Source organism: Ochotona curzoniae, unplaced genomic scaffold (genome assembly GCF_017591425.1).
Source record: "Ochotona curzoniae isolate NIBS_2020 unplaced genomic scaffold, NIBS_Ocur_1.0 contig_3520, whole genome shotgun sequence".
NCBI lineage: Eukaryota > Metazoa > Chordata > Mammalia > Lagomorpha > Ochotonidae > Ochotona > Ochotona curzoniae.
In genome coordinates this window covers 14,129,899-14,157,584 of record NW_024465894.1, presented here as the reverse complement: position 1 = coordinate 14,157,584, position 27,686 = coordinate 14,129,899, and the positions used below count along the sequence as shown (strand labels likewise).

General features: G+C 44.8%; 1 protein-coding gene across 3 annotated transcripts in view; it reads right to left on the bottom strand.

Moving 5' to 3' along the window:
• PIGU (phosphatidylinositol glycan anchor biosynthesis class U) overlaps positions 1 to 27,686 on the bottom strand; it is an 84,938-nt gene that overhangs the window by 17,816 nt on the left and 39,436 nt on the right. For all 3 annotated transcript variants that reach the window (XR_005884018.1, XM_040981608.1, XM_040981610.1), the window contains 3 exons: positions 24,698 to 24,795; positions 3,423 to 3,577; positions 1,074 to 1,217 (listed from right to left, as the gene is read on the bottom strand). Coding sequence is in view for 2 of the 3 variants with exons in the window: in XM_040981608.1 (XP_040837542.1) it covers positions 1,074 to 1,217; positions 3,423 to 3,577; positions 24,698 to 24,795 (397 nt within the window). In the remaining variant the exon portion in view is untranslated. The remainder of the gene's footprint in view (positions 1 to 1,073; positions 1,218 to 3,422; positions 3,578 to 24,697; positions 24,796 to 27,686) is intronic.

The following is a 27,686-nucleotide window of genomic DNA, read 5'->3' as shown; positions in this document are numbered from 1 at the left end:
TGGCCCTCTTCTGCATTCCCTCCCGTGAGCTTCATAACGCCTCACTGACCCTCCCCAGCAGGTGCTGCATCACTGCACTCCTCACACTGAGGCCCTGAGGTGACTGGGCTGGTAAGCAGGGCCTCGGCCTCGGGCCCCAGCTACAATCAACACTGCTCCGAGTGAGTAACACGCCTCAGAGTTCTCCTGGGAGCCGGGCTTCCCAGCCCCATCTCAGCACTCCTCTGAGACCGCCCAAGTGCTAAAGGCAAGTGGACAGGAAGAGGCCAGAACCACGTCCTCCTCAGCACCACCCACCTACATGCCATGGCCTCTGTCTGCACAGCACTTGGATTCCCAGCTCATAAAGGTTTTCCAGGACCAAGCTTCTCTGAGGCTATGACAGCAGAACCACTTCCGGATGTCTACAAGTGCTGGCTCTCAGGAGCATGGTAGGGTGCAGGGGAATGAGTGGAGATTCAAACTGAATTCCGACTCCCCTGCTTAAGAGCTGTTTGGCTCTGGGAGCTGCTTCCACCTCTCTAAGGTCACGGCTAGGGTATGACTGTTTTTCACAGAGCCTAGTGTTGCTGGGGCGGGGGCAGGCGCATCTGCATTGGATGGCTTGTTGAAGGCAGGAGATCCAAAAAGAATCCGCTTTTGAGGGAAATGAGCAGATTAACTGGAGCTCCCGAATCCCGAGTGAACTGTCATCGGGCTGTTGACAAAGGATATCCAAACATGCATGTTACCCCCTAACCTCCTCCCCCCAAAAAAAGATGGAGATGGTGGCAATCTGGACAACCATGAACTTTCTGGGGGAGGGGAGAGAGGAGTCAAAGATTAGAACAATCCCTATTCTTGTCTGAAACTGTAAGTGTGCTCCAGCCCTTCAAAATTAGGCCAGGAATAAATCCCGGGGCCGCAGCCCGCACTGCCCTTGACTCCCCACTGCAGGCTCTGGCCACAGGCACCCAAGCAGCTGAGAGCAGGTGCTCTCCAGAAAAGAGCTGAAAACCTAACAGGTACTGCCCATCTGAGGGGCAGCTGTGAAGTCAAGGGGGCAGGGGGTCTATGCCGGTCCCGTCACTTACTTTAGCTTGATGGCTAAGGGAATGGTGTAGAAGAAAACGTTGATCTGAAACACACATACAAAGAAGAGGCTGAAGTGCTCAAACATCTCTGCAAAGAAGTACCAGAAAAGGCCAATGTTTGGAGTGAGATCTGGAACGGACAGTCTGGAACGAAGAAAACCAAAAGGGAGAGAAAAAAGAAGGCAAAGTTATAAAGGGTCTGCTTGCACGGATTATCTCCTGAAGACTCTGACCACTGCTGGGCAGCCAAGGAGACCAGGCTGGGAGGCTCTCCAGGTTCCCTGGACAAAGGGAATGAACACACATGGGATAGGGGATGACAATCCATATTAAATAAACAGCAGCTAAGCCAAAGTTCAAATGAAGCAGGAATTCACCTGAGAAAGAGACCAGCTCTTCTCTACTGCCCAACGCAGTTTAAAAGGAGGAGACAGAACTTAGTGCTGTAACAAAGAAAGTTTTTTTGTTTTGTTTTGTTTTAAAGGAAAATTTATTAGAAAAGCTGAGAAAGGAGGCTCCAATCCTAGTGACGGGAGGGGCCTTTGAGATAGAAAAGACCCTTACCCCCTGCCACAGGGGCAGGAAAAGAAACAATAGATTTTAAGCCAACACTTTTTCAGCATTTCAAAGACCTGCCCAAAACAAGTTCAAAGACCCTGTCCTGCCTCCTCACAGTGGGGGCCGGGAGCCTCAGTGCCAGCCACTGCAGTGAGATTTCGGGGACTTTGGGATACACTGGCAAGGTTCTTACACAGGGCCTCCAGGACTCTTGCAAAAAGTTGGGGCTTCACTGGAAGACTTTGGCTAAATAAAAGATTGCTGAAGTTTTGATTATTTTAAAACATTACATCCTAATTTTATTAAAAAAACAAAATGTGAAATTTTAGGACCAGTGCCTGTGGCCCTGGCATCCCATAGGATCACCGATTTGTGTCTTGGCTGCACCACATCCAATCTAGCTCCATGTTTAGGCCTGGGAAAGCATCAGGAAGCAGTCCAAGTCCTTGGGGTCCTGTACCCCCATTGAAAACCTGGAAGCAGCTTTGGTTCCTGGCTTCAGATGGGCTCAGCTCCAGCCACTGCAGTCATTTGGGGAGTGAACCAGCAGATAACAGACCACTCGTCTTTCTCTTTCCGTAACTGCCTTTAAAATAAATTAATGAAAAATATCTTAAAAAAAATGAAGTTTAAATTGGTCTCAACTCAGAATTTAAAAGGGTAATGAAGGGGCATGGAGAGGAAGGGACATACAATGGCTCAGATTTCCCTGGCTGAGGCTTCTACTCTGGGTCAGCATTGGTCTCCTGCTGTTACTATATTTCCTTTTTTGTGAAATGAGATAAAGAACAGAATGTGTGACCCAGCAGAAAGCCAGGAAAAGCTTTGACCAGACAATACAAACTCCCAACCAGGCAAAACATAAAGAACTACAAGGAATCTCTTGCTATGTTCAGCCAGAATTGAACCCAAGTCAGCAGCATGGAGTCCTGATGGCAGTTCTGCCATTCCACCGGTTACCCACTGGGCTGTGAGCTCAAGCAGAGGGCAGTAACCAGTTCTTCAGGCCCTATGCAAAGCCTGGCACTTGGAAGTGTTTGTGGAATTCATGAACATACACTCAGGTAAGCTTGGAGCACTGCAAATACATTTGGATGGTCTCTAAAGGACGATCATATCGCAGTGGGCAGTTCAAATTGCCAGGGAGAGTTAGGTACAATAGCCTAGTGCTTAAGTGCTTAAGTCCTTGCCTTGCATGTGCCAGGATCCCATATGGGCACCTGTTCGGGTCCTGGCTGTTTCACTTCTCACCCAGCTCCCTGCCTGTGGCCTGGGAAAGCAGCAGAGGACGGGCCAAAGCCTTGGGACCCTGCACCGCATGGGAGACCCAGATGAACTTCCTGGCTTCGGATGGGAATGGCTTGGCTCCAGGCATTGCGACCACTTGGGGAATGAGTCAGCGGATGAATGATCTTTCTCTGTCTCACCTTTTCTCTGTAAAGTGTCAGGGACCTCCTTGAAGTACAGGAATATGTCCTCCCTCCCCAATTTGGACATGGACCCAGTCAGAGGTTTGTAGTTGGCTTTTTAATCCCACTGACCTAAACTGTACTCCCTGGACCAGCATGATCATCTGACAACTTCAAAAATACAATTCCTCGGTCCCTACCCTTGACCTTCACCAGAGCTTCGGGCCAGGTACACAGATCGACCTTCTAACAAGTCCCGCGGCTGCTGCTGAGGGCTGAGGCACTGTGCCTAATTCTCCCTGGTGACCAAGCCTCTGGTTCCGGCTGGGACTACGAAAACCCCAGTGAGTGCCCGTGGTTTCCTGGCGAGGTCATAACTTACATGAAGCCATAGACTGCGGGGATGAAATCCCAGGAGCTGAGAAGGAAGAAGGAGAGGCAAACGATTACCACCAGGCTTCCCACGTACATCATGGCGTATTCCCACAGGAAGATCCAGAAGGCCTTGCTCCTCGCTTTCACAGGGATGTACTGCCGCTAGGAGAGAAGGCAGAACGCACACTGAGCGATGCCAGAGCGGGCGTCACCACGTACAGAGGCTTCCTGCGCAATCATGTCATGACGCACGGGCCACCTGCCACGGCCTTTCATTGTATAAAAAGGATATCAATGTTCACAAAAGCTGCATCCTGACCTCAGACCTAGTGACACCATTGTTACACACACACTACATGCTGCACAAGAGAAAGAAATTCATTGCACCAATGTTTAGAGTATCAGAAAAGTCTTCAATAGAGGGACAGATACACTGTGGCATAATAACATAATTATACACTGTTTAGCTGGCTATATGAATAAACTGCATCTCAGATATCAGCATGGCTAGACCTAAAATACACAGGATTGTACGAAAAAGTTGCTGAGCAATCCATAATAACAATAATAACATTTACATAACATTATGAGATTACAGTCAAGAATTGCTATTATCTTTTATGCATAAATACACATCAATTTATGTATAGCTATCTGCATATGATTAATTATGACAAACACATTTGAAACAGTATGGCAAAAATCTTAATATTTGCTTCTTGGTGATAGTCATTTGACTATTATACTGCTTTTGTATGATTTTCCATCCTTAATTTTTTTCCTAGAAAAAGAAAATAAGATGCTAGAGGAAGAGAAATAATTTTAGAATTTGTCCTAAGAAAAATGGGAGAATTCGAAAATATGGTAAGAAAAATGGAGCAGCTAGGACTCAAGCCAACATTCATATGAGGTACAGGTATAACACGTGCTGACTTAATATGCAGCACCATAATGTAAACCCCAAACTCGTAAGATTTTATTTAAACAAGACATAGAATAATGTGCCAACAACTGATAACATTCATTTCAAGTGTTTCTGGGACATCCATAAAAATACCACTCAGGGCTGGCACCACGCAATAGTGACTGGGTCTCCACCTGTGACACTGGCATTCCACATGAGTGCAGGTTTATGTCCCAGCTATTGCATTTCCCAATCCAGCTCCCTGTCTGTGGCCTGGGAAAGCAGCACAGGATGGCCCAAAGCCTTGGGACCCTGCACCTGTGTGGGAGACCTGGAAGAAGTTCCTGGCAATGGCTGGAGCTGAACAGATCCAAAACCAGGAGCTAGGAACTTCTTCCGGGTCTCCCACACAGGTGAAGGGTCCCCAGGCTTTGGGCCATCCTCTGCTGCTTTCCCAGGCCACAAGCAGGGCTGCCGGGATTAGAACCGGTGCCCATATGGGATTCCAGTACACGCAAGGCAAGTACTTTAGCTGCTAGGTCACTGTGCCAGGCCTGTAAAATATATCTTAAACAGCAAACACTGCACATGTAAATGAGGGCATAAAAGCAATTTCAACAAACTTCCTAATACATGTACCATATGGATTCCTTTCTCTCACAGCAATGTAACTAATATGTCATTAATAAAAAGATAACCTAAACAAAAACACATGAAGCCATTTTTAACTTTATATACTGATCATTTATTTCTGGTGAAATCACTTATAAACTAGTTTTAGTAACTTTTAAGCATACAATACACTGCTGTTAGTGATAACCACTGCAGAACAGATTGAACTACATAACAAATAATTTAAACATTTTTTTTCCAAATAACTCAGACATCAAACAGGAAAGAGAAAACTTTCATGTTAGAGATGAAGTAATAAAAATACATTAATTTTTCGTCCCAGTATGGTAGCCTAGTGGCTAAAGGTCTTGCATTGCATGTATCGGAATCTCATATGGGTGCCAATTTATGTTCCAGCTGTTCCACTTCCCTTCTAGCTCCCTGTTTGTGACCTGGGGAAGCAGTAGAGGATGGCCTAAAACCTTGGGACACTGTAACTGTGCGGGAGACCCAGAAGAAGCTCCTGGCTCCTGGCTTTGGATTGGTAAGATTTTTTTCTCTTTCTCTCCTCTCTGCAAATCTGACTTTCCAATAAAAATAATAAAACTTTTTAAAAAATCACTTTTTGTATAATACAGATAGGACAGGTATTCTAAGAAAAAAGTGCAGATTTAAAAATTTAAGAGAACAGAGGCTTCAAATAAATATTCATCCTAAGATACTGCAACAGAATAAACCGTCAAAAAGGAAGAAAACAATAAAAGTAAATGCAAAATTTGTTGAAACAGAAAACAGTTATAATGAATCAACAAAATGAAAAACTAGTTCTCAGGAATGATTACTGTGTTTAAAACAAAAACTACCAGGAGGAAAATAAAAATTACTTCAATGGGTTTATTAAGAAATAAAGTAAAAGCATTCTGTAAAAACATAATAAAAATGACTCAACTAAAAATGTCTGTGTCATAGGAAAAACTAAGTTGGAGATGAATGAAAACGGTAATGAGGCATGGAGCATGTCCTCTGGCTAACAGCGACTCCCTCGCTCGCCCCTCGTCACGCAAAGACCACAGATGCAGGAGGGAGTGTGAACCTGCATAGATTACATCATAATGCTATCGCGGTTAAACATTTTAGGTTTGATGACACAACTGTAATTACACAGAAAATGACCTAGACAGAGAAAGAGGAAGAGACAGAAAGAGATCTTCCATTCACTAATTACCCTGAAATGGTCGGCATAGGGCCAAGCTACAGCCAGGAGCGTGGATACAGCCAGGAGCGTGGATACAGCCAGGAGCGTGGATACAGCCAGGAGCGTGGATACAGCCAGGTGCATGGATACAGCCAGGTGCGTGGATACAGCCAGGTGTGTGGATTCCATCTGAGCCTCCCGTGTGGGTGGCATGAACCCAGCACTCGGGCCACGTTCCACTGCTTTTCCAGGCACATTACCATGGAAATGCATTCAAAGTGCCGCAGCTGGGACACAAACCAGCACCACATGGGATGCCAGCGATGCAGGTGGCCTATGCACCATGTGGGCCACAAAAATACCCTAGTTCTTAAAAGTTACCTGCTGAATTAGCATTGATGTGTTTAGTCTGTGACTTTCCTGCAAGTGGCTTGAGAATAAAAACAAAAGCAAGGAAAAAACCTGTACATCTACCTAGGTGACTTAGATACAGGTAACACAAGAAATTGTGAAAACTTCTTAAGGCATACCAGCTCAACTTTTTTAAAAGTTAAAAAAAAAAAAATTAGGCAAGGACTTTAGCCGCTAGGCCATGCCCCCGGGCCCTCTTTCTTGTTTTCTGTCTTTCAAATCAATATTAGAGAATAAAAAAAAATTCAACAAAGTGGCATGGTATGAAATTAACACACAAATATGCACAAATAAGAAGACATAGGGTACAAAAAGCCACAACTAATACAATAAGGAAGATTTTTTTTAAAACACTGTTTTTTTTTTTTTTATTTTATTTTATTAATTAATTTTTTACTCTTTTGACATTCTTTACATAGTTAGTTAGGGTGAAAAGGCTCAAGGGCTACAGGAAAGTGGGTAAGACTAGTATTTTTTCCATATCATTTCCTTCATGTTTAAAGTTGGGTATTAAGGGAGAAGGGGATTAGAACCAGCGCCCATATGGGATTCCGGCACGTTCAAGGCGAGGACTTTAGCCGCTAGGCCCCGCCGCCGGGCCCAATAAGGAAGATTTAAAATTAAATTTAGTAAGTGCAAAGTGGAAGAAAAATTTTAATGCACTTCCAAGAAACGAGTAGAGCAAATGGAATGATATCCTTTGTTGTTCAGAATGATTTTTTTTTAATGGTTCAATGTTGTAAAGATGGCTGTTCTCCCTAAGTTAATTTTTAAATTCAATGCAATAATGTGAACACAATAATATCTCCAACATAGAGCCAGCGTGATGGCTCAGCCAGCTATTCCTCTGCTTTCAAGCGCCAGCATCACATATAGGCGACCAGTTTGTGTCCCAGTTGGTGCCCCTGCCATCCAGCTCCCTGCTTGTGGTCTGGGAAAGCCCTACAGGATAGCACCAAAGCCTTGGCTCCTGCTCCAAGTGGGAGACCAGGAACAAGCTCCCGCCCGCTGACTTTGGATGGGCACAGCTCTGGCCATTGCAGACATTCAGGGAGTGAACTAGCAGATGAAGATCTTTATCTCTCCTCTCTGTAATTCTGTCTTTCCAGTAAAAATATATCAATCTTCAGGAAGAAAAGCTTCAACAAGTCATTTCCTAGAGTTACACAAGATTTTAGCATTCTTAGAATAAAGAAAAAAAAAGATTTTAGCATTGTTGGGGGAAAACTAATATGCAATAATAGTTCAGAAAACACTAAAGAAAATTTACAAATGGAAGACTACCCCAATAGACATTACAAAACCTCTATAATTAAAACAGTACAATAGATAAGTAGAACAAATTAAGAATTTCTAACATTAAATCTACACATATGCACACATATATATATCCATACATATGCATATGTGTATATAAATGTGAACCTAAAGGAATTGTTTACTTAATTGAATGGCAGAGTAACAGAGAAAATCTTCCATCTGCTGATTCATTCCCCAGATGGCTTCAACTGCCATGGCTGAATTAGGCCAAAGCCAGGAGTCAGGAGCTCTATGGATCCTTCCATGCCAGGGGCCTAGACGCCTGGGCCATCCTCTACTGCCTCCCCAGAGCACCAGCAAGGAGCCGGATTGGAAGCAGAACAGCCAGCACTCCAATATGTAGTGTGGGAGTGGCAGGTCACCCCCTGTGCCACACTGCCAGTCCCAAGAAGGACTTTCGAATCAATGGTGCTGGTGTAACCAGACCTTGTTTGCAAAAGATACAATTAGACCTATTATCTCACACCCATTCATAAGAATAAACTCCAAATAGATTAGAGATTTAAATATTTATTTTTTAAATGGAGCCAAGGGCAGGCATTGCAGTACAGCGCGTTGAGTTGCCACCTAAGATGCCCACACCCCATGTACAAGTGCCTGGATTCAAGTCCCTCCCTCAGCTCCGACTTCAGCTAGCTCCTGCTTTAGGCCTAGCCGAGCCTCAGAAGTTGCAAACATTTGAAAAGTAAACCAGCAAAAGCGTATCTCCCTCTCTATTGATATGCCTTTCAAATAAACTTTTTTTGGGGGGTGTGGGGGGCAGCACAGGGGCATCACCAAGCTTGCCTTTCCCGAGGAACACAGGAGGGTCCCTCTTCTTCCTCTTGCCCACGTCAGGACCTCTTGAGTCCCACTTATGCCTGTTTTTCTGGTCGCTGGTGGCTCTGCACTGGGCACAGGGAGCACAGGAGTCCTGGGCTGTGACAGCTGTCAACTCAGCGGAGACCAGGCCCCACAGTGCCCCAAGGCTGGTGGTGGTGCAGGGTGTTTGATGGGGTGGGGGGTGGGGGGTAGAGAGGGGAAGCAAAACAAAACAAACAAAAAGCATGGCAGCAATCTTATTTTTGCCTCATGAAAGAAGAATTTTCATGCGGACAATTCCAGTTTTCAAAGCAGGTTTTATTTAGGAAAAAAAAGAGAAAATGGGGTCCTGCTATGGTGGCAGGAGGAGCTCCATGTGTCCAGAGGGGAAAAATAACCAGATCTCCTGCCATAATGGCAGGAGAAAGGAATTTAAAAAACCCTCAAATAGGGTCTGGTGCAATGGCTTAGTGGCTAAAGTCCTCGCCTTGAACATGCCGGGATCCCATAAAGGCACCAGGTTGGATCCCAGCAGCTTCACTTCCCATCCAGCTCCCTGCTTGTGGCCTGGGAAAGGAGCTGAGGACGGCCCAAAGCTTTAGGATCCTGCACCTGCATGGCAGACATGGAGGAAGTTTCTGGTGCCTGGCTTTGGATCAGCGCAGCATGGGCCATTGTGATCACTTGGGGAGTGAATCATCGGACAGAAGATCTTCCTCTCTGTCTCTCCTCCTCTCTGTATATCTGACTTTCCAATAAAAATTTAAAAAATAATAATAAAATAAAAAATAAACAAATTTTTATAAAAGAAGCCCCTCAAAATTTTTTAAAGAATAAAATAAAACCAAACCAGATGGTACAAGAAAAAAAAACTGATTAATTCACACTTAAACTTGATGTAAGTAAAAGCTCAAAACCCAGATGCAACAGGAAAGACTGATGAGATTTGACTGCATACACATCAAAAAATTTCAGAAACACTGTATAAATGAGAACACATGTAGAAAACCACGAATATCCACAGCGCATTAACCCTAGTAGCCAGGGATTAAGGCTGCAGATACGACAGCCACACTGCAGGGCCTGGACAGCCAGCTCCATATACTGAGCAGACCTTCCTGCTAACAGTACCATGGGAAGCAGTGCCAACTTTTTGAAACAAATAAAACTTTAAAACCACAGGAATTTTATTTTTATTTCATATTCCATGTACCCTCAAAAATAAACAATTAAGATCAATTAGAATGTGGGGAGAATCCAAACTGAGCACAAACGCTAACAAGCGAACCTTATTATATTACAAGTCAGTAACGTAACTATACTGAAGGGCCACATGGGAGAAGAGACAAGCTAACGTAAGGATCTATGAAAAGCAGTAACTCGAATACTACAAGTCAAAAACAAAGAACTATATATAAATGTTATAATCAACCCAGTAAGTATATTTCCTCTTAAATATTTATTATTACTTAAATACTACTAAATATTATTATTACTTATTTGAAGGGAAGAGAAGCAAGCAGAAAGAGCCAGTGAGACACAAGCGTCCTAGAGTCAGTTCCTAAGAACTGGATGACTGCCCAGATGCCAGCAACAGCCCGAGTGGCCACCACTGCTCCCCCGAGGCCTGCCGTCAGCAGGAAGCTGCAGTCAGGAGCCGAGGCTGGGCGCTGTGTTTCAAGGTGGGACATGAGAGTTTGGGCTGCTAAGCAAACTTCCTACTCCAATAAATGTATTTCTGGCAGGGATATGTCTCACATAGATTCTAAAGTACTTTATATGTATACAAAAAATGAACAAATAAGCAATATGGTGTGGATAATGAAATGTTTCTTTCTTGCTGTTAGAGAAAGAATAAACAAAAAGGAGAAACCAAAGAGAATCCTGTGTTGATATGTTAGAACCAGGAGTGTCGTTTTAAACAGACAGGAATATAGACAAGCACAGTTATGGGGAGAGGAGTTTGGTGTAGAAGTTAAAATGCCAGCTGGGCTGCTGGCATTCACATATCACTCTGCCTGGGTCTGAAGCCCACCTCTGCTCTTGATTCCAGCTTCAAGCCTGTGAGAACCTGGGGAGGCAGCAGGCAATGGCCCAAAAACTGGTGTTTCTTCCACCCACATGGGAGACCCAGACCGAGACCCAAGCTCCTGGCTTCGGCCGGGCCCAGGAGAGCAGTGAAAGAATACATCAGGAGCTCCTCTGTATCCGCTGCATGAGCCATCACACTGTGCATGCACGCACCGACCAGCACACATGCATTCCGTCACAGCCCTGTCTGCTGAGCCGGCCTCAGCGGCAAACCACAGGCAAGCTCAACCCACACCCAGATCTCGGCAAGCACAGGGCACTTTCCTAGGAAAGACATCAGGGGTCCTTGGAGGAGCAGTTGATTTCAGAGCTGGAACAGGAAATACACAAGATAAGGAAAGAACATCTTGTGTCAGAAAGGAAATGCTCAAAAATAGCTCTGGGCATGTCACAACACGGGGCACCATCACGAAGGAGATCCGAATGGTCAAAGCTGTCAAAAGCTCAGTAGGAAGGCAATTATAATATTAAATACAGATTTTTGAGGTGACATTCACACAACATACACTGAATCATATTAAAGTTTGTAATTCGAGGACATTTTGTACACTCGGCGTTTAACACCACCATCATTTCTCTTGTTCCAAAATTTTTCCACTGCCAAGAACATCAAAATCCCCTAAATTCCTTCCTCTCTACTCCCCTGGCAACCTCTCATTTGGTTTCTGTGTTTACAGATCTGCGTATCCCAGATACATAAAAAGAGCCACACAGGGCCTGGGGCAATAGCCTATTGGCTACAGTTCTCACCATGGAACATGCTGGGATCCCACACGGAAGCCAGTTTGTATCCCGGAGGCTCCACTTCCCATCCAGTTCCCTGCTTGAGGCCTGGGAAAGCAGCAGAGGACGGGCCAAAGCCTTGGGACTCTGTACCTGCCTGGGAGACCAGAAGAAGCTCCAGGCTCCTGGCTTCAGAAGTGCTCAGCTCTGGCTGTTGCGGCTGCTTGGGAAATGAGCCAGTGGATCAAAGATCTTCCTCTCTGTCTCTCCTCCTCTCTGTATATCGGCCTTTCCAATAAAAATAAATAAAAATCTTAAAAAGTCACACAGTATTACACTTGTATTAAATCTGAAGCTGTAGAAGAAAAATATTTATGAGACCATACTAACAAAAATAAATAAAGGTAAATAAATAAAACTGGAGAAACGGAACTACAGCTGTTTTCTCACATCAGAGTCCAACGAGTTGATAAAACAGAGGGCAGAGTGGCCGACGTTGTGGCACGCTGAGTTAAACTACCAGCTGCAACAGCAGCATCCCATGTGAGCACTGGTTCAAGACCTGGTTGTTCCACTTCCAATCCAGCTCCCTGTTAACGTTCCTGGGAAACAGTGGAAGATGGCTCGAGTGGCTGAGCTCCTGTGTCCACATGAGAGACCCTTTGCTTCTGTCTAGTCCAGCCCCAGCTGTTGTAGCCATTTGGGGAATGAAGCAGCAGACGGAGGATCTCTGTCTCATCATCATTTACTTATTTAAATTTGGGCCTGGTACAATAGCCTAGTGGCTAAAATCCTCACCTTGCATGTGCAGGATGCCATATGGGAGCCAGTTCATATCACAGCAGCCCTACTTCCCACCCAGTTTCCTCCTTGTGTCCTGGGAAAGCAGTTGAGGATGGCCCAAAGTCTTGGGACCCTGCACCTGCGTAGGAGACCCAGAGGAATCCTGGCTTTGGACTGGCTCAGCTCCGGCCGCTGCAACCACTTGGAGAGTCAATCAGTGAACGGAAAACCTTCCTCTCTGTCTCTCTTCCTCGTTGTAGTCTGACTTACCAATAAAAATAAGTCTTAAAAAAAGTATGTCATCACAAAAATTAAAAGAAAATCCAGACGTGAAGGAGGAGGGATACAAAATAGGAAGGAGGTTGGAAAGTGTCTGTTCCCTGTATCTAAACAAACAAACAAACAAACAGCACCGGTAGTAAGAAATATCATAAGCCCCTTGATACAGTCCATTGAAGACAATATTCTCATTTATGCCACAATCAGCAACTCAGTCCAACAATGAGAAGACACGTGGCCAGTGCTACAGCTTAGGCTGCCACTCGCAGCGCTGGCGTCCATACGGGAACTATGTGAAGCCCAGATGCTCCACTGCTGGTCCAGCCCCTGCTAATGGACCTGGGAAGGCAGCCCAAGTTCATGGTTGCCCACCACGCAAGTGGGAGACCTGGCTGGAGCTCTAGGCTCCCGGCTTCAACCGGGCTCAGCCCTGGCCATTGGGGCCATTTGGGGAGTGAACAAGTAGATGAAAGATCTCTCTCTCTGTCTCTCCCTCTATTACTCCTTCAAATAAATAAAATCTAAAATGAGAGAAAACATAATAATCTGAGATATATTTGACAAAGATAACTTCAAAAAATCGTGAATGACAACACTGAGGAACCACCTCTGATTAGAGGACACTAAGAAAAAAACTAAATGCACAGCCTCTACGGTGGCTCCAAAGACTTCACACTCCACCTGCAGGCGCCAGCGTCCCAACTGGGCGCTGGTTTGTGTCCCAGATGCTGCACTTCCTATTCAACCTCCTCCTTGCGGCCTAGGAAGGCAGCAAGGGATTGCCCAAGTCCTGGGGATCTGGCACCCAAGTGAGAGACCTGGAGGCTCCTGGCTTCGGATCGCCTTTGAGGATATTTGGGGAGTAAACCAATAGATGGAAGCTCTTTCCCTCTGTCTTTCGTCTCTGTAAACCTGACTTCCCAGTAAAAAAAAAAAATAAAATAAAATAAAATATAAGAAAAAAAAAAAAACCTTACAAGATAACCACAACACACCCACCAGAGCAACTAACAGGAACAGGACTGACACCACCAAATGCTGATAGACAAGTGTTGCAAAGGGACTGTCATATTTTCTGGTGGGGGTGTTAAATGGTATTAACACTTTGAAAAAATTTCTAGCAGTTGCTGGAAAAACTTGACACATACTTGCCCTACAGGAAAGCATTAAGTCCACAAAAACACACTTGTTCCAAATATTCATAGCAGCTCCATTCATAATAGACACAAACTGGAAACTGGCCACGTTTTCATCAATAGGAGAACAGATAAAATAGTATATCCACACACCACAACTATCAAAAAAAACAAAAATCAAAAGGAGTGCATGTAATGGCATGAGCGAATCTCAAAAACAAGCTGACTGAAAGGCTTCCATGAAAGATTCAGTTTTATTCTATGTACATGTTACTGTTGAAGAAATATTCAAACTGTTGTCCTTGAGAAGACAGAGTTGAAGTTGAGGAAGAAGGGGTTTGAGGGAACTTTCTGTATCATTTAAAATTAAAAGCAAAAAATGTAGGGACTGGTTTGGCAATCTGCCTGCAATGCCAGAATACCACGATGGGCACCAATTCTAGTCCTGGGTGTTCCACTTCGGACCCAGCTCCCTGTTTAGGGACTGGAAAGGCAGTGGAGAATGGCCCCAGCCTTGGGCTCTTGCACTCAGGTGGGAGACCCAGAAGAGGCCCCTGGCTCTGGATCGGTTCAACCCCTGCCATTGCAGCCATCTGGGAAGGAACCAGCAGACAGAAGATCCATCTCTGTGTCTCCTTCTCTCTACAAATCTCTTTCAAATAAAAATAAATCTTCAAAATCTTTACTGTCCATAGCAGCACAATCAGTTATTGCAAAAACATGGAAGCAACCGAAATGCCCATCAGCAGAAGATTGGATAAGAAAGCTTTGGTTCATCTACTCCATGGAATACTACTCAGCTATTGAAAAAAACAAAATGCAGTTCTTTGTGGCTAAATGGGCCCAACTGGAAACTATAATGCTAAGGGAAATGAGCGAATCCCAAAAAGTTAGATACCACATGTTCGCCTTGCTTTAACCTGTAATTTTTGTTTGGTTGTTTGCTATTTTTTGAACCTGTCATTGATACTATCTCAACCCAGATGTTTTGAAGAATTGAACTTGCATTATTTTTAACATATTGTTTACCCAATACTATGTCAATTAATTCCATAACGTTGTAGATTGATACTGATGATTTGTTGGGGCTTAAATTTTAACTGACCGGAACTTTACTCTGTTAGCTCTACCTTCAGACCAGAGAAGGTCTCCCCAAGAGGCCACTGAACTTATCTGGACAATAAGATGCTGGACTTTATGCTAGGTATATGCTTGCAATGAAGGAATCTCAACTGAATTTGAACTGTGGTTATGCAGCAAGGTGGAGGAGTCTACTATGGGAGGAGGGGTATGGGAGGGGTGGGGGGAATCCCCAGTGCCTATAAAACTGTATCACATAATACAATGTTAATAACAATTTAAAAAATCTTTACTGTCTTTTTAAAAAGATTTATTTATTTTTATTGAAAAGGCAGGAATAGAGAGGAGGAGAGAGAGAGGGGAAGATCTTCTGTCCAATGGTTCACTCCCCAAGTGGCCGCAACGGCTGGAGCTGAACCAATCCAAAGCCAGGAGCCTCTTCTGGGTCTCCCACGCGGGTGCAGGGTTCCAAGGCTTTGGGCCATCCTCAACTGCTTTCCCGGGCCACAAGCAGAGAGCTGGATGGGAAGTGGAGCTGCTGGGATTAGGGGATTAGAATCAGCACCCATATGGGATCCTGGCGTGCTCGCTCAAGGCGAGGACTTTAACTGCTATGCTATCGCACCGGGCCCTCTATTTTAAATGTATTTGAGAAGCAGTATGTGCGTGTGCACGCATGCGCTCACGGAGGGAGGGGAGAGAGAGGAGAGAATGAGACTCTTTCTGCTGATTCATCCCTCAAATCCCCACAAAAGTCTGGGCAAAAGTTAGGCAAGGCTGAAGCCAATAGGTCAGAACCCAGTTTGGGTCACTTGGATGCAGGGGACTAATTACTTCAACCATCACACTTGCTGCCCCCAAGGGTGGGTATCAGCAGAAAGCTGGATTTGTAGGTGGCATTGGACTACAACCCAGACTTCCCCAAAAGGGATGTGAGTGCCCTAAGCGATGCCAACTGCCTTCTCTTTGCTGGATCTTGACGGGGGTTGGGTTATACATGCATTTTTCAAGACTCAGAGAATATATACTTAATACTTGTACATTTAATAGTAAAGTTTTCCCAGGCAAAAAAATGATTATAAACCAATAACAAACTACTAATTTACCTTTAAATGCTTCAAAAGGGGCTGGTGTTCTAATATAGCACGTTAAACTGCTGTCTTCAATGCCAGCATCCCCTGTGGGAGCTGGTTCGCGTTTTGCCTAGTCCACTTTCAACCCATCTTCCTGCTAACAGCATGGAAAAGCAGCAGCAGAACACCCAAATATAGGTCACCTGCACCCAAGTGGGAGACCATGAAGAAGGTCCTGGCTCTGGATTGGCCACTGCAGCCATCTGGGGAGCGAACCAGTGGATGGAAACTGTCTAATTCTTTCAAATAAACAAATTTTTTTTTTAGCAAAAATAAAATTAAACTGATACATAGCAAATATGGTAAATATATATATATATATTAGTAATAGAATGTAGGTGTAGGTAAATAAATGGTTCATATTTGCTCTTTAAAGTTTTTCATTATATAACACTGGAAAATGTAATATATAATATTTTGTTTAGCAATCCAAACACATGTGACAAGACTCTTAAGGAAACCATGTTACTCAAATTACAGAGAACGGAAATCCAGCGGCAACTCCTGCAGTGTGGCCTTCCTAATACAACACTAGATGAGCACCATGGAATTTGGACACTTTTAAAGATGAACTCACAGGTCACTGGAGATGGGACTGAAACTGAGTAGCACATATACATATTTTAAAACAAATTGTTGCAGCGAGCACTGTGGCACAGTAAGCTAAGCTCTCACTTGGCATGTTCACATCCCAACTAGAGTATCAGTGAAGAAAACATGGCATGAAGAAATGTATCAAGCAATGAAAAGCAGCTCTCTTTAGGAAAGTTTTCAACACATATCTAAGAGATGAGGTATCACTCTTTGCAAATCCCATTAGCAGCTTCTGAGTTTCAGTTCCCTATCGTATCCGCAGGAATTTATTAGACCTAAAGGTACTGCGTAGATGTTCAAATGAAAATTTTTCTTGGAAAAGTTGTGATTATGAAATATGTACTGGTCCAATGTGGTAGCCTAGCAGCTAAAGTCCTCACCTTGCATGCACCAGGATCCCATATGGGCGCCGGTTCTAATCCTGGCAGCCCTGCTTCGCATTCAGTTCCCTGCTTGTGGCCTAGGAAAGCAGTTGAGGACGGCACAAACCTTGGGAACCTGTCCCCATATGGGAGACCCAGAAGAGGCTCCAGGCTCCTGGCTTTGGATTGGCTCAGCTCCAGCTGTTGCAGCTGTTGGGGAGTGAATCAACATATGGAAGATTTGTCTCTTTCTGTAAACCTTTCTGTAAAACATTTCCAATAAAAATACATAAATCTTATATCTATATTTTAATCTATTGCAATTCTAACACAATGAAGCTCAGATTAGCCCCCTTTGGTCAATGGAAACCTCCTCAACTTGGGTCGAGTCCTTTCGAGATGTCTCCAGCTGGTGGCCTCCTTGTCACCTGGTATCACAACATTGTAGGATGAGGCTGTACATTTCCTGTTCTAAAACCTTGCACCAGCCATTCCTCTGAGAAGCCCCTGTTTGTCTTGATGGTTTGGTGATATTTCAAGATCACAATCTGGGCATTAACAGTTCTGACGTCACACTGGAGTTACTGTTTCTAGGCCTTCTAGTGAACATAAACACACATACACACATTCAGTATCTCCCGGGCCAGGAGACAGCGAAAGAGCAGAGATGAAGCACAGAGGTTGTGGTAAAATGAACACTTCTGATTCAGGAGAAGATTTTAGTACAAGATTTTAACATAAGTTTTGAAAATGCTAACAACTTATTTAAAATAAAAATTAAATACCAAGATCAAATAAGGTCCATTTGTGAATCAGGCCAGTTCGTGTCCCAACTTCTCCACTTCCCATCCTGTTTGTGGCCTGAGAAAGCAGTAAAGAATAACCCAAAACCTTGGGACCCTACACTCACATGGGAGACCCACAGGAGGCTCCTTGCTTCAGATCAGCTCAGCTCCGGCCGTTGTGGCCACTGGGGAGTGAACCAGCGGATGGAAGCTCTTTCTGTCTTTCCTCCCTGTAAATCTGCCTTTCCAATGAAAATACATAAATCTTTAAGTAATAATAATAAACTTAAAAAAAAAGAAAAGGTAACACTGCTACCTTCCTGCCCTGGTGCCCTCCTGGGAACAGCTGAGACAACAAAAGCTGTTTGGGACGTGGGGGCAGAATAGGGTGTGCAAGTTCTAAGCAAGGACCTGCGGGAATCTGGGAATAACCCCAGTGTCAAGAAGCACCTGACTGTGATTGGTCCTTTACAGAGAAGTAGCACTACGCAGGCCGATTAAAGCTCTCCAAGCCAGACCACAGGGTTAACATTTCAATTCAGATCGAGAGAAACTAAGATCAGATCAAAGCAAAAACCCAAAGAACTCTCATGAGGTATTTTCCTCTGGTATCTAGTCACTGTCTTTGAAAGAAATCAGGGGCCTCATACTATCTGAGGAGGTCCAAAGCTTTAACCACCCCAAACAAAAGCGGGCAGAAACGTCCCGCACTGCACAGCTCCTGGCAAGCCTCTGCTAGTCTCTTCGCCACTCTCGCTGCGCCGGCTTCTTTGTCCTTCAGTCGCCTCTGATCTTGTGTGCGATGGGTTCGCTCTTTTATCCTGTATGCTATCACATCATACCATTTTAAGCTTCTAATTTGGAAACCAGGCTCTAAGCCAAGGTCAGGGAAAGAAAAGTGGGAGTGGGGATAGGGAGGGGAACTAGATGAGCTCAAACTACCAATCTTGTAGGTGACTCACCAGAGAGCCAGATGTAACATACACAGCACCACATGGAAGCATGGATTTTTCATCTGTTCAATGCTTTATAATCACCTGAAGTCACTACTCTTTTTGTGCTCAGACCATCCCCAACTTGGCTGGAAGGAGACACTGTGAGTGGACAGCCCCTGTGAATGTGGAGCCTCTCTGAGTGGGGAGCCCCCGGGAGTGGGGAGACCTAGGAGTGGGGAGCCCCCAGGAGTGGGGAGATCTAGAAGTGGGGAGCCCCCAGGAGTGGGTTTCAGTGTTCTAACACAGCTCCAGTAGTCTCTGAAGACCTTTTGCTTTCCAACAGACAACCTGTCCTGATCAAGCCCGTGCTCTTCCTCCCCATATTACCCTACCTTTCTTGGAGGGAAGAATGTGCTTACTGAGGGCTTGAGAATGTTCTGAGGAAAACAATATCAAGAGCAGTGCATGGGCCAACACTGCTGTGCTGCTGTGCAGGGCAATCCCAGCATCCTGTATCTGAGTGCTGGTCTCAGTTCCAGTTACTCTGCTTCAGATTCGACTCCTTGCTAATGTACCTGGTAAGGCAGTGTGAGCTTTTCCAAATGTGGGAACTCATGCCATCCATGTGGGAGACCTGGATAGAGTTCCTGGGCCCCATTTTCAGCTTGGCCTGGTCTTTGAGAAATGAACAAGTGGATTAAAGATTTATCTCATTCTCCCTTTCCAATGCTCTGCCCTTTTTTGTTGTTGTTGTTTTGCTTTGCTTTGTTTTGCTTTGTTTCTGTTAGTTTGATCTCAATGCTCTGCCTTTCAAACAAATAATCTTAAACAATAAGGACAGAAACACCCCACATCCTTTGGTCATCAAGTCCACTCTGAATTGGTATGAAGGATCTCCAAACACCACAAGGTCCAGCTGCCCATGACAAAGCTAAGAGCTGTGCTAGGACTCCACGTCAAGAGTCTCTAAACCTCCGACTTAAATCCTGGGACTCACAGGAAACTCATCTCACCTTGGACATTCCATTCTGTCAACAGGAGTCCTTCACGGAGTTCTTGGGGCCCCCATCCCTCATTTCTAACTTCCTGTCTTGGAATCTACAGATCTCTGTGAGATTCAAGCTTAAAGTATTCAGTTAATGACCTTAGAGGAACTAAACCTTAAAGGCAATTTCCTTTTCTGCCCTCCTTCACATTTAAATAGGCGGTTTGCTTCCTGGATGAGTCTGAGCAGATTTTCTAAATTCCCTACCGTGACTTTAAAGGCCCTGCTGGGGCTGTTGCGGTGTATAGCAAATAAAGACATCACTTGTGGCACAAACAGCCCACATGGATGTCAGTTCAAGTCCCAGCTGCTCCGTTTCTAATCCAGCTCCCTGCTATTGTGTCTGGGAAACCAGGAAAGAATGGCGCAAGTGCTTGTGTCTCTGCATGCAGGTGGGACACCATGAAGCAACTCCTGGCTTTGGACCACCCCAGTTCCAGCTGCTGCAGCCATTTGGGGAATGAACAAGCAGACAGTAGATTTCTCTGTCTCTCCCTAACTCTGCCTTTCATTTTAAAAACTGGGGGTGAGCCCTATCACCCTATTGCCTTTTAGATCATTTCATATATTAACACAAGACATGGGACTGGTGCTGTCGCATAGCAAACTAATCCTCCATCTGCAAATGCCAACACCCTCTTTGGACGCCAGTTCACATCCCAGTTGCTCCACTTCTGGTTCAGCTCTCTGCTTAAGGTCTGGAAAAGCAGTAGAGGATGGCCCAAGGCATTGGATCCCTGCACCCACACGGAGGCTGGGAAAAAGCTCCTGATACTTAGCTTTTGATTGGCTCAGCTCTGGCTGTTGCAAACATTTAGGGAGTGAACCAGCAGATGAAAGCCTTTTCTCTCTCAAATGTCTTTCCCACTGTACCTGCCAGGACAGGAGGTGGGCCAAGTCAGGCTAGGCCAAGAACCCATCGGTACGCACTACATATGCCACTTGGAAATGACCTGATAGAGCAGCTTTGGAACTCCTCTGTCAGGATGCAGTCCCTGCAGATGAGCACAACAACCAAGGCTGGGAGCAGCCCAGACCAGGTCAGGTTACAATACCCACCGTCACACATGAGTCAGGCCAGGATGGGTCAGTTCATAACATCCATTGGCAGATGAAATAACCAGGACAGGTTTGGCTGCGCTCTAACACCAGACAGCTCACATTTGGGCCAGGATTGGGGACTGGTTGGGTTGAGCTGGGCTGGGCAGGGCAGGGCAGGGCTAGGCTGCAGCACCCACCAACATTAGCTGGAACTGGGGGCAGAGTGAGCATAACCAAGCTGCAACACCTGCTGGTGAATACAAAAGTGAGGTGAGACACACCAGACTGGGCTGCAGCATCCACCAGCACACGCAAGGCTGGGGTGAGAGGCTGGCATGCCCCAGGTGGGCAGGTTTTGAGGACTCCCCTGCTGGGCTACTGCTTCTGCTGGTGAGCATGAGAACTGGGACTGAGACAGACCAGGCTGGGCAGGACTATAAAACCCATTGGCCTGCGTGGGTTAGGAGGACAGCCAGGCCAAGCTAAGAAACCATATCCACTGGTGCATGCACGAGTCAGAATAAGTGCAGCATGGTTGGACTTTGCCACAGCATTAGCTAGCAGGTTCTGGGACTGGGGACAAGTCTTGTCAGGCGAGACCGCAAAAACACCTGAACAGTGCATGGAAGTAGGCTTAGTAGGGAAATTGTGGACACTCTTCTATGGGCTACAGCTGCCACTGGTGAGCATAGGAACCAAAGCTCGAGGTGTGCCTGGCTAGACAGGTAGTGGCACCTGCTGGCATGAGTGTGAGCTGGATAGTGGGGTTGGTCAGGCTGAACTAGGCTTCAACATCCATGGATACATACAAGAGCTGAATGGAATGTGTGACAGACTGGACCAGTCTGCTGCACACACTGGCATGCACAAGGAACCCAAGGCTGAGGGTGGGCCTGGTGGGGGTTTTTGGGGGTCACCCTAACTAGGCTGCAATTTCCGCCAGTTGTCATGAGGGTCAAATGTGTGTTGGGCAGGATGGACCAGGCTGCAGCATCCACTGGTTTGCGTATGAGATAGGTTGGAGCAAAAACTGATCATGTGACTGCAGCCACCAGTTTGTGTAGGTTGATGTAGGTGGTTGACTAAGTCAAACTCTGCAATGGCTGGCACACACAGGAGTCAGGTCTAGGGTCACCTCTGGTGAGGTTTCTTTGGGGATTCCCCCAAATAAACTATTTTTCTCAGACTCCAACCATGGAGAAAATCACAGGATTTGTGGTCTGAGCATGGAGTACACGTGTCAGAACTGGGTCAGCCTGGTTGTTGAAGCCTGTGCAGCAGAAAGCATCCCCGGATGCACATGGGGCCACGAAAACCAGCTCATTAAAGCTGCAGAGGATGGAGGGCAGGAGCCATGGAGGGCGGAACGAACTGGACAGCTCTCCCGGCCAAGCTTGGCTGTGAGTATCTGCACAAGTGGTGACTCTAGGGCAGACTGTGTCAGCCAATGGATTTCTTCAACAAAACCACCAGCATCTCAGAACTATCAAAATCACTTGGGCCCGGCTAGCAGCTAAACTCCTCACCTTGAACACACTGGGATCCCATATGGGCGCCAGTTCTAATCATATCCAAACCAGCTCCCTGCTGCGGCCTGAGAAGGCAGTCGAGGACTTCCCAAAGCCTTGAGAGACCTGGAAGAGCTCCTGGCTCCTAGCTTCGGATCAGCTCAGCTCTGACCGTTGCGGTCACTTGTGGAGTGAGTTATTGGAACGAAGGTCTTCCTCTCTCTCTCTCCTATTCTCTACCTATTTGACTTTCCAATAAAAAAAAATTTTTTTTTAATCTTTTTTGAAAAAATCACTTGAGCAGTGTCCTCGGAATCAGTGACCCTGGGATGACATCAGGTGGCAGTTCCCTACCCCTGGGTCCTAAAGCAGCTGGGCTGCTGGGAGTGGCCCTCTCTCTTCCTCTCCCACTTTCTACAGATACAGGAAGAAAAAGAGGTTGGAAACAGCTGTCTCACTCACTTTGCCCCATTCCTCAACCCTCTCCATGCTAATCAGTAGGCATGCATCCTTCTCAACTAGGTAAACATCATCAAAAGTAATTAGAAAAAAACTTGTCTTTCAAAAAATAAATAAATCTTTGAACAAAATAAAAGGTAGTTGGGATTTTAATCTCTAGCTAGATGGACTTCTGAAATTTATCTGAAACTCCCACTCTCTGCAAGCACAATGATTCTACTACCAGGAATTCCTTTGCATACAGTCGCTCATCTTTCCAGTTCCTCTGGACACCGAGGTGATCTCTCTGACTTCATCAAGCACAATGACCAGGCCCATGACCCAAGCTTTCACATCATCTAGCTCCTCTTATTCCTATCCATCCAACAGGCCTCCCCTGCTTGGCAACCATCAGGGTGCTCTCTCTTTACAGAGTTTAGAATGGTGTGCAGCTCCATAAACAAACACTAAATATTTAGGAAGTAACTCAATTAAGTGACTTCCTGAACTTCTTGAGTTCATGACTCAGCTGTACTATGCAGTGTTGTCAGCAGGAAATATCCCTGAGCTGTAAACAAAAGTGATTTTACAGAAAAAAAGTGTTCAGAAATTTGTCTGACACACTATTTTTTCATTTACATCAGTTCATGTGCACAAGCCAATTTTTCTACTCTTCTGTTTATTTAATGGTGGCACAAAAATTCTGGTTGTATGCACTTCTCTTTGTATGTAATTCTCCTTAAGTGCTCATATTTCCTAAAGAATAAACCATAAAGTTAAGAATAAAATGTAAACAGCATAGTCATCAAAAAAAAAAAAAAAGGAATAAAATCAAGACAAAAAAACTTCACAGCATAGTGACTATTATCTACCTATTTAATTGGTAATCATGAATCAAACTTGAAAAGTCAGTGCTGAGCGACTCGGAGGTAACTGGCTCAGTTACTGCTAATGGCCTTGCCAGCAAGCTCAGGCTTTCTGATGAACAGCTTGGCCTTGCAGAGTAAGAACCACAAAATGTAACACACCCTCAGGTCAAGTGATAGCTCAGGATGAATGTGTCTTAAGGAAACAAAGACAAATTGACACAGCATTTATATTAGTGACAACTAAGAACCATCACTAACTCCCCCACAAGGATCAAACCGAGCTAATTGTGCATCGCTGAATACATCAACACAACGCTACGAAGTGACTTTAAAATGACAAGTGGATGACCTTTCTCAATAATGGAAATAGTAGCAGCAGTGGTTAAGATGAGGACCAGGACCTCTAAGATTGGGCATCTGTTTCTGAGTCTGAATCTTGGCACTGCCACTGGTACAAGAAACACTTCTCTTCTACCAACGGACTTGGATCAGGCAAGGCCTGCGAGCAATGACCAGGCATATATGCTTGGCTGAATGGAAAAGAGAGACAGTTAAAGAGAAAGTTCTTGCATCAAACTGCCTGAGTTTATGCTGGGCACTGTCATTCACTGGCTATGTGACCTTAGGTAAGGGACTTCTCTTCCTTTTTGAGAAACGCTGTGATCGACCCCATAAGGTTCTGAGAGGTTGAAATGACATGGTGCCTGGTGACACAGTGTCTGATGTATTACTTATTCAGCAAACGTCATCAATCTGCACCCTTCAATTAATACTGATCATGGCATCAGGTATCCTCGTTATTCTTAACTCCTACAAGAAGCCTACAAAGTGAGTGTTAAATACAAATTAAAGAAAGCAGCTCCAAAAAGTCTATGAGGGGCCTTCAAAAGCTCACGGGAAATGCTCATTATTTTTAAATTCTGGTTTCTATGAACTTTTTGAAGCAGCCTGGTGTGCACATAAGGAGAGAAAAGGGAAAAGGAAGGTATCAGCTACAAATACAGAACATAAAACGCACTTTCACGTTTGCAGGAATATGCGTAACTGGAACTCCATGATCATTAGGTTCACTTTGTTTAAAATTAGTCCGAAAGTTTTTTTGGGTTTTCAAGCAAGTAGGTTCTGGTGGAACCCGGTCCTTCTGCCTTTATAGACCCACACTGTTCCTCCCCTCAAGCAGAGACCAGGCCATGTATTCAACGACACTTGGGTGCTGGCTTCTGACCAGCAAGCTTACCTGAAGGAGATAGAGGAGTCCTGGCACAAACAAGGTGAGTGGGTACAGAGACTGGTATGTTGCTAAGGCAAGAAAAATTGCACTGAGGAAAGCACTGCCTGTGAAAAGAAATAAATGTATAGAATAATCCGGCCTCATTAATCAGGAATAGACTCAGCATATTCATCCATTATGTCTCAAGTAATCACGTGTCATATGTTGGCAGGCGCACAAGGCACCACACACACTCGGAGTGAAAGCTGCTCAGCTTTATTTCCAATGAAAGGAAACTAAGCAAGTCGAAACAGCCATCTACCTTTCACAATCTAAGATACCAAAAGCATGTTTGCCATAAAATTTACACACCCAGAAAGGTTTTTACGAAATTTCAACAACAAAAAAAAGAATCAAGTCTATTGACATGCGTGTCCTATTTGACATCCAAGTTTACTAAGCCTGCGATTGCTGCTTAGGATATTCAGAGCCATGAAACTGATCCCTTTGACTCTCCATAACACCCCCTTTTAAACACTACCTTCAGGTCACACATTTGTAGAGTGTAGTAGTTTCAAATCAAGGTATATTAACCTATTAAAAACGTTCATCTCCTACATAAAATGAACAACTATGGAATCACTGACCATGCTATAAATGCAAAAGAATCTAGCGGCTGATGTTGTGGCACATCAGGCTAATCCTCTGTCATGGCACAGATATCCCATATGGGTGCCGGTTCAAGTCCCGGGTGCTCTATTTCTGACCTAGCTCCCTGTTAACGGCCTGGGAGGGCAGCAGAGAGTGGCTCAAGAGTTCAAGTGGAACACCTCGAAGAAGCTCCTGTCTCCCGGCTTTGGATCAGCCTAGCTCTGGCCACTGCGGCCATTTGGGAGCAAACCAGCAGATGGAAGACTTGTCTGTCTGTCCTTCTCTATCTCTGTTAACTCCTTCAAATAACAAATCTTTTAAATGGCATGAGCATATAGTTCTAAATCTTATTAACTGAGCACAAGAGATCTATACTATGATACCTTTTAAGAAAGATTTAATTACTTATCTATATTTGAAGGGCAGAATACAGAGAGTAAGGAAGAGACAGGAGAGGGAGAGAAACAGTTCATTCTCTGGTCCACTCCACAAACGCCCAACTGCTGGGACTAGAACAGCACACAGTCAGGAATCAGGAATTCCATGTGAGTCCCCCATGCGGGTAGCAGTACTTGGGGCATCTGCTGCCTTCCATGTGCTCTAGCAGGAAGCACAGGTGGGACTCAATCCCAGACACCAGAATACAGGATGCAGGATGCAGGCAGCCCAAGCAGAGGCTTAACTCACTGTACCAAGATAAGGAATCCAAAGGGGCTGGGAGGGTGGGGGGAAGCACAAACATTTACAAAAAAGATTAAAATTCAAAGCCATGAAGGTCACAATAGTTACCTCTAAGTAATAGGAATCTAGATGATTTTTTTTTCCATTTTTATTTCTCTGCATTTCTAAAAAGATTTTTTTTTTTTAATTTGAAAGCCGAGCTACAGAGAGAGAGGGAGAGGAAATGTGGAAGGAGAGAGGAAGGAAGAGAGAGAAACATCAATTTTCTATCCACTGATTCACTTTCTAAACAGTGACTACAAAACCTGGAGCTTCTTCCTGGTCTCCCCACGAGTGGCAGGAAACCCAACATTTGGGCCATCTCCCATCGCTTTCCTAGAGCATTAGCAGGAGGCTGGATCAGACGCAGAGCAGCAAGGACACAAGCCCATGTCCACATGGGATGCTGGCATTGCAGCTGGTGGCTTAACTCGTTATATCACACCAGCTTCTACGTTTCTTTGTATTTTTTTAAAAATTTGAGAGGTAAACATGCTTTGTTTTCATCATAAATACACAGTTATTTTCTTTCAAATGCCTAACAGGATACCCTAAAACAAAACCTAGAGAGACTGAGAGGTTTCAAAGTGGCAAAGAAATCAGCAGGCTGTAATTGATGATCATGGGCCAGAGTCTCATAATAATGATGTCCCCTAAAATGACAACACATCCATGGTCACGTTCATCTGTGTGAGATCAATTACTTACTGAAAATAACTGACACCTTTCAATGGTATCTCATAAGAGGAGGAATGAATCACTCCACTCAAGGCAAGCAGTTCTACCACTCTAGCTCCAGAGACAATCAGAAGGAGATGATCCGTTGGACCTTTCACCCACCAAAGTGACCTACATACTTGAAATATCAAGAGCCATCTTCAAAGAGTGAGAGCCATGCCTGTGATCAATTCGTACAAGATGCAGTGAAGTGAAAAGAACATTGAAATGCTCTATCCCTCAAACCCTGGCAACTCATTAGCTAAGCATAATCCTGGCAGGCAAAGAACGGAGGAAGTTACGTGAGGCTCAGAATCCCATGACGATTGCTGTGCCATATTGATTATCCCAAGCAGGATGTTCTGCATCCATATTACTTATAAATACAACGGAGCAGGGACAGGATCGTACCCAGATAAACCACTAATGCCACCATTCATGCCATTTCTATGGGGTGAGAGAAAAGAGAAGCATGTATATATTACTAGAGAACTGAGTACTGCTCCAACTTCTTCCACCATTCTTTCAAACGAAATTAGAATAAACATGTTTTTATCCCTGTCTCCCCTGGAAATACCAGGGAGTAAAATAAATCCAGCCACTTCAGGTTCTCATAACCTGAGATCAGTAATTGCCTCTCTGGAACAGCTGACTCCACAAGGTCCAAGAGAAGAAAACATCTGTAGCCTTCGAAAATGGACTAGTGAGTTCTGGCTCCTTATTTATGCCAATGCAAACCCTGGGAGGCAGCGGGTGATGAGTCAAGCAGTTGGGTCCCTGTCACCCACAAAGACATACAGATTACAATCCAGGCTCCTGGCTCTGACCCTGGCCTAGCTCCACTCAGGGCAGGCACATGGGAAGTAAACAAGCAGACAACAGTTTTCACTCCATCTATCTGCCTCTCAAATTTTTTTTTTTAAAGGAA